The sequence below is a fragment of the Capra hircus genome, chromosome 15 (genome assembly GCF_001704415.2).
Source record: "Capra hircus breed San Clemente chromosome 15, ASM170441v1, whole genome shotgun sequence".
NCBI classification, from domain to species: Eukaryota; Metazoa; Chordata; class Mammalia; order Artiodactyla; family Bovidae; genus Capra; species Capra hircus.
Genome location: NC_030822.1, coordinates 46,928,936 through 46,944,649, shown reverse-complemented (window position 1 = coordinate 46,944,649; position 15,714 = coordinate 46,928,936). Strand labels below are relative to the sequence as shown.

General features: G+C 34.6%; 1 protein-coding gene across 1 annotated transcript in view; it reads left to right on the top strand.

The window, feature by feature from the left end:
- The window catches only part of PIK3C2A (phosphatidylinositol-4-phosphate 3-kinase catalytic subunit type 2 alpha), a 113,226-nt gene extending 98,117 nt beyond the window's left edge, over positions 1-15,109 (top strand). The window contains exons 23-33 of the mRNA XM_018059609.1: positions 382-518; positions 4,024-4,193; positions 4,944-5,100; positions 5,778-5,887; positions 7,793-8,000; positions 9,174-9,298; positions 10,189-10,306; positions 10,396-10,468; positions 10,696-10,805; positions 10,893-11,018; positions 12,002-15,109. Of these exons, the coding sequence (XP_017915098.1) occupies positions 382-518; positions 4,024-4,193; positions 4,944-5,100; positions 5,778-5,887; positions 7,793-8,000; positions 9,174-9,298; positions 10,189-10,306; positions 10,396-10,468; positions 10,696-10,805; positions 10,893-11,018; positions 12,002-12,184 (1,517 nt within the window). The 3' untranslated portion in view covers positions 12,185-15,109. The remainder of the gene's footprint in view (positions 1-381; positions 519-4,023; positions 4,194-4,943; positions 5,101-5,777; positions 5,888-7,792; positions 8,001-9,173; positions 9,299-10,188; positions 10,307-10,395; positions 10,469-10,695; positions 10,806-10,892; positions 11,019-12,001) is intronic.

Sequence of the window (15,714 nt, the reverse complement as noted above, 5' to 3'; positions counted from 1 at the left end):
AACACTCTTACATTGCCCAGGTACATGCTATAGAGAAGCTTCTTTTGTGCTGAAATGGGACAGCATATATCTTATAAGTAGCTTTATTAGTGGAATCAGTTTTACCTAGTTTGTAATTAAAATTGTTACTCTTTGTGGGGGTAGCACATGGATATACAGATATAAAGTCTCAAATAGTCAAATTCAGTTTTATATCTTGGGTACTTTTGAAAATAAAATTGATTTTTATATTGATAATTTTGATTGTTCACACTTCCTAGTATGGGCTGCCAGAGTTGATTTTTTTTAAATGATTATTCTTAACTGGTATCTTATGTCAAACATCAAAAGCTGTGCATTTGCAGGGATACATTTTCACGTCTTAATGTTTTGTTGCTAAAGGCATGGTGGAGCTAGTTCCTGCTTCAGATACCCTCAGGAAAATCCAAGTGGAATATGGTGTGACTGGATCCTTTAAAGATAAACCGCTTGCTGAGTGGCTGAGGAAATACAATCCTTCTGAAGAGGAATATGAAAAGGTAATTAACTAGTCTCCATATTCTCAACTGCTTTCATTTTCCAGCTCTTGTGACTAGTCATTCAGTTTTAAGTTGTGAAAACAGCATTTTTCTCCAAGTAAAGAAAAGAATAAAAAACAGAATGCTTTAATGGCAAGGATCTGAGTGAAACCAATACTAAATTACAAAAAAAAAAAAATTCCAAACATATATTTAGAGGCCAGCAAAACCAGAGATATTTTTATAACCCAGACTGTTGTATTTCATGAAAATATGTTAATAGAAGATTGTGAAGAAGAAGTAGAAGATTCAAGCTCTCTGAGCTTGAATTCAGGTCCCAAGTCACTCACAAACTATAAGAATCGGTTGACTTAACCTCTTGTGCATCAGTGATCTTTGCTATAAAACAGTATAGTATATATTATGACTGTAAAAAATAATGTATAAGATAATTGTGAAAATTAAATGAATTAATATATGTAAAGCACTACATAAAATAAATTCTCTAATTGATATTCTTCCTGTAGGAGGCATCAAGTTTTTGTTTAGTATACTTTTGAATTACATAATAGGAAAGGGAAATCTCTTAGCACATAAGGCTTCTAACAATCCTCAATTGATCTAAGAAAGACTCAAGAACACTTTTAATGGTGATACAGTTTTAATGGTGATGCATGTTTGTGTGTATATATCATATTGAATTTATTTAAAATCTTATAACAAAAGAATGATGTAAATACTATTTACACTAATGTAAATAGTATGAGTGTGTATGTAGAGAGAGACTAGTGCAATGCCTGGTTTGTGATAAGTGCTGTGTAAACATATGCTCTTATCATCATCATTATCATCACTAATAATGTCTACAGAGTTATGGAATAAAATTGATCCCTTGAGCATGTAGTGCCTTATGATTTTCACTCAGAAATGTGGTGTATTGAGAATAAATGCATGTGCTTTTAACGCAACATTAATAAAACGAAGATCATGATATCTGGTCCCATCACTTCATGGCAAATAGAAAGGAAAAAAGTGGAAGCAGTGACAGATTTTATTTTCTTGGGCTCCAAAATCACTCAGATGGTGATTGCAGCCAGCAAATTAAAAGATGCTTGCTCCTTGGAAGGAAAGCTATGACAAACCTTGGCAGCATACTAAAAAGCTTTTTAATCACTTTTAATCACATCACTTTCCCCACCAATGTTCATATACTCAAAGCTACAGTTTTTCCAGTAACTATGTATAGATTTGAGAGTTGGACTGTAAAGAAGTCTGAGCGCCAAAGAATTGATGCTTTCAAATTGTGAAGCTAGAGAAGATTCTTGAAAATCCCTTGGACTGCACAGAGATCAAACCAGTCAATCCTAAAAGAAATCAATCCTGAATATTCATTGGAAGGGCTGATGCTGAAGCTGAAGCTGCAGTACTTTGGCCACCTGATGTGAAGAGCCAACTCATTGGAAAAGACCCTGATGCTGGAAAAGACTGGAGGCAAAAGGAGAAGGGGGCAACGGAGGATGGAATGGTTAGATTAGTATCACTGACCCAATGGATATGAATTTTAGCAAACTCTGGCAGGTGGTGAGGACAAAGGAGTGGGGTGTGCTGCATTCTGTGAGGTCGCAAAGTGAGTGAACAACATGTGCTTTACATTAAAATGTGCATTGTATACAATTGTATCCTTCTACGTGAACTTCCTGACGTTCAAGCTGGTTTTAGAAAAGGCAGAGGAACCAGAGATCAAATTGCCAACATCCGCTGGATCATCGAAAAAGCAAGAGAGTTCCAGAAAAACATCTATTTCTGCTTTATTGACTATGCCAAAGCCTTTGACTGTGTGGATCACAAAAAACTGTGGAAAATTCTGAGAGAGATGGGAGTACCAGACCACCTAACCTGCCTCTTGAGAAATATGTATGCACCCAGGAAGCAACAGTTAGAACTGGACATGGAACAACAGACTGGTTCCAAATAGGAAAAGGAGTACGTCAAGGCTGTATACTGTCACCCTGCTTATTTAACTTCTATGCAGAGTACATCATGAGAGATGCTGGGCTGGAAGAAACACAAGCTGGAATCAAGATTGCTGGGAGAAATACCAATAATGTCAGATATGCAGATGACACCACCCTTATGGCAGAAAGTGAAGAGGAACTCAAAAGCCTCTTGATGAAAGTGAAAGAGGAGAGTAAAAATGTTGGCTTAAAGCTCAACATTCAGAAAACGAAGATCATGGCATCTGGTCCCATCACTTCATGGGAAATAGATGAGGAAACAGTGGAAACAGTGTCAGACTTCTATTTTTTGGGGGGCTCCAAAATCACTGCAGATGACTGGTGACTGCAGCCATGAAATTAAAAGACGCTTACTCCTTGGAAGGAAAGTTATGACCAACCTAGATAGCATATTCAAAAGCAGAGACATTACTTTGTCGACTAAGGTCCGTCTAGTGAAGGCTATGGTTTTTCCAGTGGTTATGTATGGATGTGAGAGTTGGACTGTGAAGAAGGCTGAGCACCAAAGAATTGATGCTTTTGAACTGTGGTGTTGGAGAAGACTCTTGAGAGTCCCTTGGACTGCAAGGAGATCCAACCAGTCCATTCTGAAGGAGATCAGCCCTGGGGTTTCTTTGGAAGGAATAATGCTAAAGTTGAAACTCCAGTACTTTGGCCACCTCATGCAAAGAGCTGACTCATTGGAAAAGACTTTGATGCTGGGAGAGATTGGGGGCAGGAGGAGAAGGGGACGACAGAGAGTGAGATGGCTGGATGGCATCACCGATTCGATGGACTTGAGTCTGAGTGAACTCTGGGAGTTGGTGATAAACAGGGAGGCCTGGCGTGCTGCCATTCATGGGGTCGCAAAGAGTCAGACTCGACTGAGTGGCTGAACTGACTGACTGACTGATGTGATATTATATTATTAATTTAATCCCTAGGACAGGCGGGGCTAACATGAAAGATCTTCCAGCTTTGAGAAACTTGATGATGACACATAGTCACTAAATGGATGACAAAGCACACTCATTATATTATTAGATGTTTAAAGATATAAGTTTACTTTCTTTACACATGTCATTCCTACACGCCAAAAAAGGAAAAAAAAAAATTCCTTTATTTAGATTAATCTTTGTTCCAGTGTTAAACAGCTTGTGGTAAGGAGCAGAGCCTGTGAAGAGCAGGGTTCCAGAAACGTGATGCTTAAAAGATGTTCAAAGGCACGTTATACCCTAAGTAGAGACTGGCAGAATCTCTACCTGCTGTGAAACAAAAGCTAGACAGAAGGGGCAATAACTCTTAGAAGGGTGTTTACTTTTGAAAAACTGGTATCTGTTACCATAACCCAGTTTACAAACTATGGAGAAAGTAGAATAGAATTGTGTTTTCAATGAGTGATAAATTACTTTAATCTTTGTAACCCTGCCTCCTTTAAAAGTAATCTTTTTCCTAAGATAATTTTATTTTCCCTTTATTTTTCCTTCCTAAGATAATTTTATCTTTCCTAAGATAATTTATCTTTATTATAGGCTTCTGAGAATTTTATCTATTCTTGTGCTGGATGCTGTGTAGCCACCTATGTTTTAGGCATCTGTGATCGACACAATGACAATATAATGCTTCGAAGCACAGGACACATGTTTCATATTGACTTTGGAAAGTTTTTGGGCCACGCCCAGATGTTTGGTAGCTTCAAAAGGTACTACTATTGTTATTATTGCTAAAGAAAATAGAGGCACTTCCTATTTCACAAATTAATGTCCCAAACTATTATCATATAAAATAAGCTATAAGGATATATTGTACAACATACAAAATATAGCCAATATTTTATAATTATAAATGGAGAATCTTTAAAAATCGTGAATCACTTTATACATGTAACATAATATTTTATATCAACTAAACTTCAGTTTTAAAAACATTTTCTTGCTGTTCTTTGCCTTGTTGCTCCCTTTTAGCATAACTAGGGATGAAAAAGGCTTTAAAAGATGAGTTTACCATGTAATAGACAAGAATGTATATGTGTGTGTAACCTTTGTTGAATGAATTAAGGTCTGTTTTGTCTTATCTAGTTAGGGTACCTATTAGAAATGTTCCAATTGTATAATGGCAACAAATAGAAAAGTTTTCTCTATATTCATTTATATGTACTGTTTGATCTCTGGTTGTGTGTAGACTGATAATCACCTTGGAAAATATCATATATAAATTCTACCCAAATAATGAGATTATATGATGGCTTTCCTTGAAATGTGAATTTTTTAGAATTATGTAAATTCAGAATTTCCTGATATTAAGTAACCCAGTTAGAAATTGCTATGGCTTAAGTAGCTTTAGTTCAATAACCATGTAATAGCAATAGCACTTATTTGCATATCTTCTGTAAATAATACTTTGTATATACTTTCTTTTCTTTTCTTTTTTTTTTTTTGTACTTTTAAAATAGGGATCGGGCTCCTTTTGTGCTGACCTCTGACATGGCATATGTCATTAATGGGGGTGAAAAGCCCACAATTCGTTTCCAGTTGTTTGTGGACCTCTGCTGTCAAGCCTACAACTTGATAAGAAAGCAAACAAACCTCTTTCTTAACCTCCTTTCACTGGTAACTCTGTTATTTACAAGCATTTAATTAATTTTATATTAATTCTTCTATGTTTCCGTATCTAAAGACAGATATTATGTGATTTTTGGAATAAAATTTATTCTGGTTTTAAATGTCAGGTATATTATTACTGAAATATTTTAAAATGTTGCCATGGGAAATATGCCAGACACCATTTATATGTCCATGCAATAAAAAAAAGGACCCTCAAGTGGATACACTGGGGATAAGCGGGAATAGTATCTGAAAGGGACCCTGCGAGTGTCATTTGGGATGCTGGTGAATATTTTTTGTCGTTACCTGTATATGTTCAGATTTTGGATATTCATTAAGCTGTGCTCTTAAGATTTATTTGTTTTTTTGGATGTATATTGAGAACAAGCCAAAAAAAGTCCTATGATTATTGTGACTGAAATTGATATAGAAACGGAAGACTACACAGAAGGTTTGGATTTCACAGTTTTTATTCCATAGACTGTGACTTCCAACAGTTGACCTCCTTGGCCAAGATTTTTCTTATTTCTGAGAGATTTTAGGTACCTAAAATACTAACAAACTCCTCAAAACTCTTGAGTCGTTTATTTGCTCTTTGTCTGATTACTTGGTCAGCTTTTAGGGAGCGGTGTGGAACAGACTTGTAAAAATTTTGAGTCACAAGCCCTTTTTCCTTTCTATAGATGATTCCTTCAGGGTTACCAGAACTTACAAGTATTCAGGATTTGAAATATGTTAGAGATGCACTTCAGCCCCAAACTACAGATGCAGAAGCTACAATCTTCTTTACTAGGTAAGGTATATTTAAATATATTAGAGAAGACACACCCTGTTTAGCTTTGATTTGTTTTCCTTAGTTTAAACAAATGCTATATATCAAAATTCTGACTTAACAAGAAAAAATTGTGATTCACAGTATTAACTGTGGTTTATCAAGTAGTAGGTTTATCAAAAGCTTGTTTCAAAAGTTTATTTACTGAATAAATGTGAAGGATTGGCAATAGCACTTTAAAAAATACATTTGTTTTGGAAATTGCCAGGTGGTCCCGTGGTTAGGACTCAGTGCTTTCACTGAGTCACCCAGTGGTGACCTGGGTTCAATCCCTGTTCAAGGATCTAAGATTTTGCAAGACATACAGTGTGCCCCCCCCCAAATTATTTATCTCAAAATATGATCTTATATTTAGAATATAAATGATTTTAATTGTAAACATTCCATTTATGAACAGATAAAAGGATTTTTCCTGAAATGATATCTATACCACTATATCTTTTAAGATTCTGGCATAACAATTTTCATGGATACTGTAAGTGCTTAAAACAGTGAACTCTGGGACACTGCTGTTAAATTGTTAATACATGATGTAGTGCTTGAAACACATATTCCAGTGACTGGCATTTGAACTTGTGATTATTACTTTTAAAGAAAATCTTCCTGTAGGCAAATATGTTCTACACATCTGGTGACCAGGTTGGTCACAGACTGGTGGTGCCACCTCATTAGAGGCCACAGAAGGGAGGAAGGAGCACATAGGCTCATGTTCTTTTCTTTGCTTTTTATCTTGCCTTATTCCTCTCAGTGGAGAAGAAGTAGATTACACTGGTCTCATGAGTCTGGGCTGAGTTGAATTGAAGGAAGCTGACTTTCATATAGCCTTCCAGACTAATGCTGATAATTTAGATATTGATGAGGTTTGTTTTATTTATTGAGACTTGTTGGCTCCCCTGGGCCAAACTGTGAAGCAGACATGTTAAGTTTAGTCAGTTGGCCTGCCATACCAATATACCATATACCATAGACAGGGGACTTAAACAAAGGAAATGAATCTTCTCATCGTTCTGGAGGCTGGGAAGTCCAAGATCAAGATGCTAGCCAGTTTGCTTCCTGCTGAGGATTCAAACTTGAAGACGACTCACTGCCTTCTCACTGTTTCCTCGCATGAAGGAGGGAGAAGAGAAAGGAGGAAGAAAGTCATTGTAATAAGGACACTGTCTCCATGCCCTATGGAGTTGGGGCTTTAGCATATGAATTTTAGAGGACACAAACATTCACTCCATAACAAGGACAAACTCTTTTGTGTGAATTTCCCTCACACAAGAGAGTTTCTTTTGACAGTTTCCTCTTTGTGTATTGCTTTATTCTGTTTTCCTTTGCTTGTCTAAAATGATTTATTCAGGTGTGCCTTCCAAATTTATCCCCACCAAACTGTGCATCTTGTCAAAACTTCTTTTTCCAACTGAGAGAAGTGATAACTTTCTGAAGAAGGAATAAGATACCAGATTCTGCTAGTTGGACTATTTGATAGAATGGGGTTTTGGAATTTTGGATTACTTTGTTGCTTCCTTGTATGTCTGGTTAGTTACTGCCTTCCATATTTATTAAAGTGAATAAAATGAACCATCTTTTGGCATTATACCAACCATCTTCTATCCCTAATAGCTATTAAAATTAGTATTGGACCCCACAGAGCTTAAGAAATCCAAGCATCATTTATTAGAGACAGTGGGATGGGATGGAACTTTCCTGTGCTAAAATATTTTTGTTGGGTGAGATATATTGTAACAGGTTTTTGGCCTGTGGGGCAAAGGGAATCCTGACAAAGTGAGAATGTACTTACTATTTTTAAAAGGAATGGAATTGTTTATTTTAAATAAATTAGAATGTTTTCTCAGTGTGTTAACACATTTTATTTTGTAGACTGATTGAATCGAGTTTGGGAAGCATTGCCACAAAGTTTAACTTCTTCATTCATAACCTTGCTCAGTTGCGTTTTTCTGGTCTTCCTTCCAATGATGAGCCGATCCTTTCATTTTCACCCAAAACATACTCCTTTAGACAAGATGGTCAAATCAAGGAAGTTTCTGTTTTCACTTACCATAAGAAATACAACCCAGATAAACATTACGTAAGTTTGTTTGGTATCAGTAGAGACTCATGCATGTAGTCTTGTTCTCTCCTTCCTTCACTGACTCTGCTAAAGTTCAAGCATTTGTTCTTTTCGTACTTCTTTCTTCCATGGATGGTCCAAAACCCCTAAATGTACTTGGAGCATCCCTAAACTGTTTTTCAGTGTTTATTTCTTGGTAAATTTGCTCCAAAGCCGTGAGGGACCAATGTTACTCTTCTTTTTAGAGACAAGACTGAAAGGGTGACGCTGTTTTACTTTTCTCCTTATGTTCAATTTGTTCTTAATTTCAAAGGTTAAGCTTGCACAGTGTAACAAAGTCAACCAGTATAGAAGTATATAAATTAAAAATCTAAGTTCTCATTCTACTCTCTAGGGACGAAGTATTATAAAATATGCACATAAAGTTTGTTTTTTGAACAAAACAATCTTTCAGTGTGCTTTTTCCCCCCTTCAATAGTATAATATTACTATCTTTTTGCTATTATTTTTGTGCTAATATTTTTGCCAGATAATATTTTACAGTACTGTCAGCCTTTAAATTTTTGACAAATTGATAGAGTTTAGAAAGTGACTTCACTAGTATTTTGATTTTCAGCTGTTATTAGTAAAGTTTTATATGTTCACAGAATATTTTAGGACACCATTTAATTGAATAATCCATTGTTTCCCCCAATGATTTATAAATACCTTCTTTAAATATACTGAGTTTATATCCCTGAATTTATTTCTGGTCGTCTGTAGATATAAATGACTTTGTGCACCAGTATTTTACTCTGTAAAGTATGTTATAATGCAGTTTAAATATCCAGTAAAACAGGTTTTTCCCATCACCCTGTCACACTATGTTTTGCCTTCTCCTTTGCTCTCCTTAATGAATTTACTTGCTAATATTTTCATTGAAAATGCACTGCCCTTATAAGTTTGGAAAGTACATTTATTTAATCCGAGAAATAGAATGCCTTTCATGTTCCAATTCTTATCTTAGACAATAGTTAAAGATACTCTTAGAAGTAATTAAATACGTTGATTTTTATATTTGTTATTTCCTATTGTGACATACATATTACAAAGTGAAGAGCCCTTGGTACATATAATGATCAGGCTGAAAATTTTCTATCAAGAAAGGTTATATTATAAATTTAACATGTTTGCGATGTGATTTCCTTTCAGATTTATGTAGTCCGAATTTTGAGGGATGGACAGCTTGAGCCATCATTTGTGTTCCGAACATTTGATGAGTTTCAGGAACTTCACAATAAGCTCAGTATTATTTTTCCACTTTGGAAGTTACCAGGGTATGTTTTCATTCTTGTTCATTAATGTTGTTTTAATAGGAAACAGTTTCTTTATTACCAAGTACAGGTCAAAAGCTTTGTGTTAAGTTAGTGTAAAATGGACTATGTATGACTATGGACTGTGTGTGACTAATTTTCCTTGGTATTCCAAGAGCCTAATATGTACTAGACATAAACAAGGAACTAAGTTTTTCTTGAATGAATAAATGATCACAATCTTAATATATGGGATTTTCTAGCTTTCTAAATCACTGCAGGAATAATTATTGTGGTCATACTGAGCTTCTCTGAAAAATAAGAAATTGAGACACTGCAGTAATCAAAATGATAGTGTTTAGGTTTGTTTTTGATGTCCTTTGGAAACCTTCAGTTTTTAATGTAGGTAATGACCAGTAAATTCCTGTGCTGAATTACTCACATTCTTCTCAGACTAGATTTCAAAATTAAGGAGTCAGAAAAGTGGGTATGAGTTTATTTCCATGTGCAGTCTCATTTTTCTGTTGCCACCAAAATTAGCAGTTAAGATGATTTGAGCTCTGTGGCATTTTACTGGTATCTGCAATAGCTGTGATTATTGAATAATGGTTGTTTTGGAGGATAAGATCTGCATACTTGTGAATGGTTAATCTTGAGAAGAAATAAGTAGGAAATAAGCAATAAATATAGTGTATTAACAAAACCAACATTCCTTTTGTACCAAGGTCATAAAAGGATGATGTATACTTGAACTGTGTCAGCTCCAGTACTTAGAAAAGAAATCAAAAAATTATAGTGAATTAAGGCTCCACTTTCTATTTCACTGTATAAAAGAGTATTTCTGAGTATTGATTCTATAAATACTCCCAAATGAAATTACTTAAATCCCACTTCTTTTTGTCTGTCTTTTGTAGCTTTCCTAATAGAATGGTTCTAGGGCGAACACACGTAAAAGACGTAGCAGCCAAGAGAAAAATTGAATTAAACAATTATTTACAGAGTTTGATGAGTGCTTCAACAGATGTAGCAGAGGTGACTATCCTAACTGAAAAATAATAACATACTTTTTTGTGTGGTGCACAATATTTAAATTGATGAATCTTTCTTCTCTTCCACTTTAGTGTGACCTTGTTTGTACCTTCTTCCACCCTTTACTTCGTGATGAGAAAGCTGAAGGAATAGCTAGGTCTGCTGGTGAGATTATTTTTTTCTTTATTGATAATTCATGGCTCCCCTATGACCTGCAAGCCTGTAACTTCTCTGTGGATGTGGTGGAGTGACAGTGGGGTTACTGTCTATAACCAGTGAGAATGAGATTTTCTCCAACATGTGAGGATCCTGGAATTAAAGCAAAAATTTTTGTTGCAGCTTGAACCACTGCAACCAACATCACATAAAAATGAACATCTTTGTATTTTCAGATGTAGGTTCCTTCAGTCCTGCTCAAGGCCAAATAGGAGGAGCAGTGAAATTATCTATCTCTTACCGAAATGGTACTCTTTTCATCATGGTGATGCACATCAAAGATCTTGTGAGTGATTACAAATAATGATGATTGTGGAGGAAACCTATTCTGTGGTAGGAAGCAGTACTGTTAAGGGAATGCGTTTCTTTACAGGTTACTGAAGATGGGGCTGACCCAAATCCATATGTCAAAACATACCTACTTCCAGATACCCACAAAACATCCAAACGTAAAACCAAAATTTCACGAAAAACTAGGAATCCAACATTCAATGAAATGGTAAGTTAAAAATCTATTAAAATCTGCTAACTCTTAGTCAAATACTGTTTGAGCATAAACACCACATTATTTATGTATGTTAACACAGTATCCACATAAAAATTTCCAGATAGGGATTTGAAAGCAAAATAATACTGAATTTTCATCAAGGATGTAAATTTATGAAAACCATGGAATACCCTTTCAGTAGTTTAAAAGCATATAAAATGTTTGGTGAAGATGGTATTATTCTCACAAAGTAGTATTGTCTTTTTCTAGTTAGTGTTATATACTTTCACGAAACTGAAGTGTGGTCAGTTTTTCAGTTTTCTTAGTCAAACAGAGAGGACTTGATTAAGTAGATAATGCCCAGAAGTTATGGTGAAGTGTTCTTGAAAAAAAATTTGCGCTGAATGCAGTGTTTGAAAGACAATAGCTTTACAACACTCCAGATTTGCTATAAACTGCATTTGTAGTTGGCAAGTTTGCACTGAATGATGGATAATCAGAAATTATCACCTCATGGTATATAAAATCCAGAAAAAAAGACAATCTCCTTTTGGAGATTGTAATCGCTCACTTTTTATAAAATTATTACAATTACTTTTTCCCAGCTTGCTTCCTTCTACTCTTTTTCTTCCATTCTCTTCCTTCTATTTCTCTTTTAAAGATGATCTATTAAATCATCTTAAGGCAGGCTGCTTTGTAATTTCCCTTCCCCATACCTCCATTTCAGAAAAACCATGTTTTTAATTTTTAGCCAGTAGTAATTTTCTGCTATGTGCATTTGAATGTCAGACACTGGGAGGAATGACAGTACGATCCAAGACTCCTGAAATACAACGTGTGTATCTAAAGTATGAGACAAATGCTACCAGATGTGTCATAATCAGTGTTATTAATTGAAGTCACTCTAATAATCTTTCTTATGTTTTTACATAAAATAATCCTAAAAACCAGACAAATAATTTGTAATCTGCTGTTTCTTTTTGTCTTTGCTATAGCTTGTGTACAGTGGATATAGCAAAGAATCCCTAAGACAGAGAGAACTTCAGCTAAGTGTGCTAAGTGCAGAATCTCTGCGGGAGAACTTTTTCTTGGGTGGAATAACCCTGCCGTTGAAAGATTTCAACTTGAGCAAAGAGACGGTTAAATGGTATCAACTAACTGCAGCAACCTGTTTGTAAGTTAGTGAATTTCTGAGCTTTGGAAGCAAGAACAGTTATATAAACATGTGTACACACACATGTGAACTTTGTATATTTTTATACTTGGACAGAAATTATACAGTAAATGTACTTGCTGCATTTCAACACATCTGGTGGACCAACAGTCACTTAACTAACTTTTATGAATTTGTTGACATCATTGCTATTTTAAAGTCATTGTATAGAATGCTGTAAATCTTAAACTTAATATATAATAAGTTCTAAAAAAGACTGAGTTGGTGAAGGAGTTAATCCTTTCTTGAGTAATTGAGTCATAGCTTTAGTGTGGTCTGATACTATTTTGTCAGTTCAGCCATCTGTTTTGTATTGTTTCTTACACAGACACAGCACGTTTGTTTTCCTCTTTTGCACCTTTGACAGCCTTTACCACTGTGGATGTTCATAAACACCAAAGGAGAGGAAAGGTGCAGGATGTTACCATAAAATGCAGCTGCTATTCATAGGGCCGAAAAGCAAAGCACAAATAATAAATAGTTAAGAACTACTAAGTAGTTTATAGAGTAGGGAAAATAACACTGCTTTTTATTATTCATGTCTTTCAAGCCTTTTTCAGAATAAGTGCCAGTCACTGAAGTTGTAAATAATGGTGCCTTAACTTCATATGCTTCTCTGGTACTTCATTCTGAGTTTTTTCCTGACTTGATAAATAGTTCAGTAGTTTTCACTCACTTTTTACTAATATAAAAAGTTATGTACACTTACTAATGTTTTTCCCACAGATAGATAATTTTCTATACTTAAGATGTATAACTTATTTAAACATCAGCCATTTGATACATGTTTTTATTACCCAGTAACTGAATGAGATTCATCAACATAACTGTACACTAAATTCCATCATTCCATTATAATCCTACTTTTATTCCCAGGAGTGTGAATTGAAATTTGGTAATTTCACCCCTATGTATCTATACTCCACTCTCTCATTAAACAAGAGAAAATGTGTGCACCCAGATGTCCATTCCTGTTCTGTAGAAGAACTTCACAAGTAGGGCAGACTCTTCACAAGAGGCCCAGGACAAGAACTCTGGCACAGTTTGTCTGATTTACTCAACATATGTAAACATTTTACATTCGCATGAATTACTTTCCTTAATACAATATTTAGAATCATTAGGGACATGATTGAAATCATTCTATAGTAACCATTAAGAATAGGCTTCATTTTTATTAGTTATTCATTCAACTTCACACATAAATTGTTTAGTTTGGATAAAAAGGTATATATAATATTAATTCTCATGGCTAGAATAGGAATTCAGACACTTTTCAGTAGTAAGAGATTGTAGCAATCTAGTTGCTGTGAGATAACTGATAAAATATGCAATGAAAAATAACCAAGAAAGGAAGGACAATCTCTGATTCAGTTGCCCAGAACAGAATTTTTATAAACTGTGCAGATATTTAATGTAAATGGTGATACCTTCAGAGCAGACATAGAAGAGCTGAGATGTATAAGTGGGACAGGTTAAAAAGAAAACTTGAATTTTTGGTGCCTAACACTAATGGTCCATTTGTAGGATACCCCATATATGAATGTCTTTTTTTATATTAAAATGTGTTGTCTATTTAATAAGTTAATTAAAATGCAGATCAGAGCACCACCATTTATTTGCTTTTTCCATATACAGTTAACATTTCCTTAAAGTGTGTAAGTAGCTTTGCAGATGTAAAAAAGTACTAGATATTTTCACTTGTTTTTAAGACCTAATTCCATTCCATGAATTGTCACTTAGCCACTGTTTAAAAAAAAAAAAAATGTACTGTCTTGGTAAAAGGTCACTGTTACTTGGACTCAGTGTATACTGCCTAGTTGCAGTCTTGTTATGGCAGTGTCTTTTATAGAGCTAGAGAGTGGGATGTCACTTTTCAATTATAAGAAATATGGATTCTTATCCAAAAGTGTATGTTATATACTCTGTATAGTTAACCAGAGTTCAAACAAGTGGTAATGTTTCTCTTAATTTAACTCATTATGTGCCTTCTTTGGTCATTAAAAAACACATATATTAAATGTATTTTAAGTATAAGTTATTTCTTTGTGAACGCTAATCGTCAGCCCTTACCAAAAAATAAATTGACAGAGGCGCCTCTTTGCACTACTTACTATCAATAAACTTTAAATTGGTTGTTTTTTGAAACATTTTTTTAAAGCTTGCATTAAAGTAAATCTGAAACAAATGTTTAAACAAACTAGCTAAGACACTAATTTTTATGTATAATCACAGTGTTTCACACCTATCTTTATTGAGTAAAAATAGTTATGCTACATGTAAGACTGTGTGTAAAGAATAATGGAGCTAAAAATACATTTTGTAATGATCATAGTGTAACTGAAGCAGAAGTTTTTCCCCTTGCAGTGTTTTGGAATTTGAAAATAATGGTTTCTCAAAGAACCTATTATTTTCTGTACTGAGGAATCCAAGACTTGCACTGATGTTTTTATTACTGCCTTTATAAGAATCTATAGGTATCTCAATGTTAAGGCATGTATGATCTTTGATAAAATATTCTTTCATCTTTTCAAATTAATGTTGTATGAAACTTTCAATATTTTGCCTTAAATTGGTTGACTGTTTTTTCTACGATTCACGTGGCATTTAAAAAAGAAAACATTCAATTTGATACTTAAGATTTAAGATCACAAATGGATAAAGCCCCACTACCATAGTCCATGGATTTACTTACATGCTGTTTGACTAGCAGTGCAAATAGGAATATATATGGCAATTAGTCTCATCTATAAGAACCAAATAATTTAATTATATTAAGGTAGTGAATAAAGATGTATAATATTTTTATTAATACCTTAAATATATTCAGTAGATTGAATGTGACTTCATAACTGTACTATGATTGTATTAAAATATTTCTGGAACAAAGGAACTGTGCTGTCATTTTCTTCATCAATATGTTAACACTTTTGGTTTCAAACTTTGATAATGAGCTCACTGTTGCTCTCTTTGCATCTCACCCAGTTTATTAGCTTCAGGTAATCCTGAATTTACGAACTAGCCTGTGATTTGCCTTTAAAGGTATCCAGAGAGTGTCTGACATATAAGTGTGGTTCTTGGAAGGTCTGGATTGCCACTTTGTTAGCGTTCCATCACCATTTCACTAAAGTGAAATGCTTCTATTGGTATGGGCCCTGCCTTTGGTAGTTTATTTAAATACTAAAGAGTATAGTAACAGCCATGCTGTAGATACATCTTCAGAACAGAGAATGTAGTTCTTAATACCATACCTCCATCCTGGAATGATACCAGTGAGGCTGTGGTTCTCTAATTCTAGAGGTAACATGTAAAAGAGCCAGAGACCATGAAAGAGCAGTAACTTAATTACAGCCAGTTTCTTTTTTGAAACACTTTGTCATGCAAATTTTAGACATACAAAGTGAGACAACAGTTTAATGAACTCCATGAATGAATCCCATCGCAGTCCTTCCACAGTTATTACCTTAGGGATAATCTTGTTTGGTCTGTATTAAT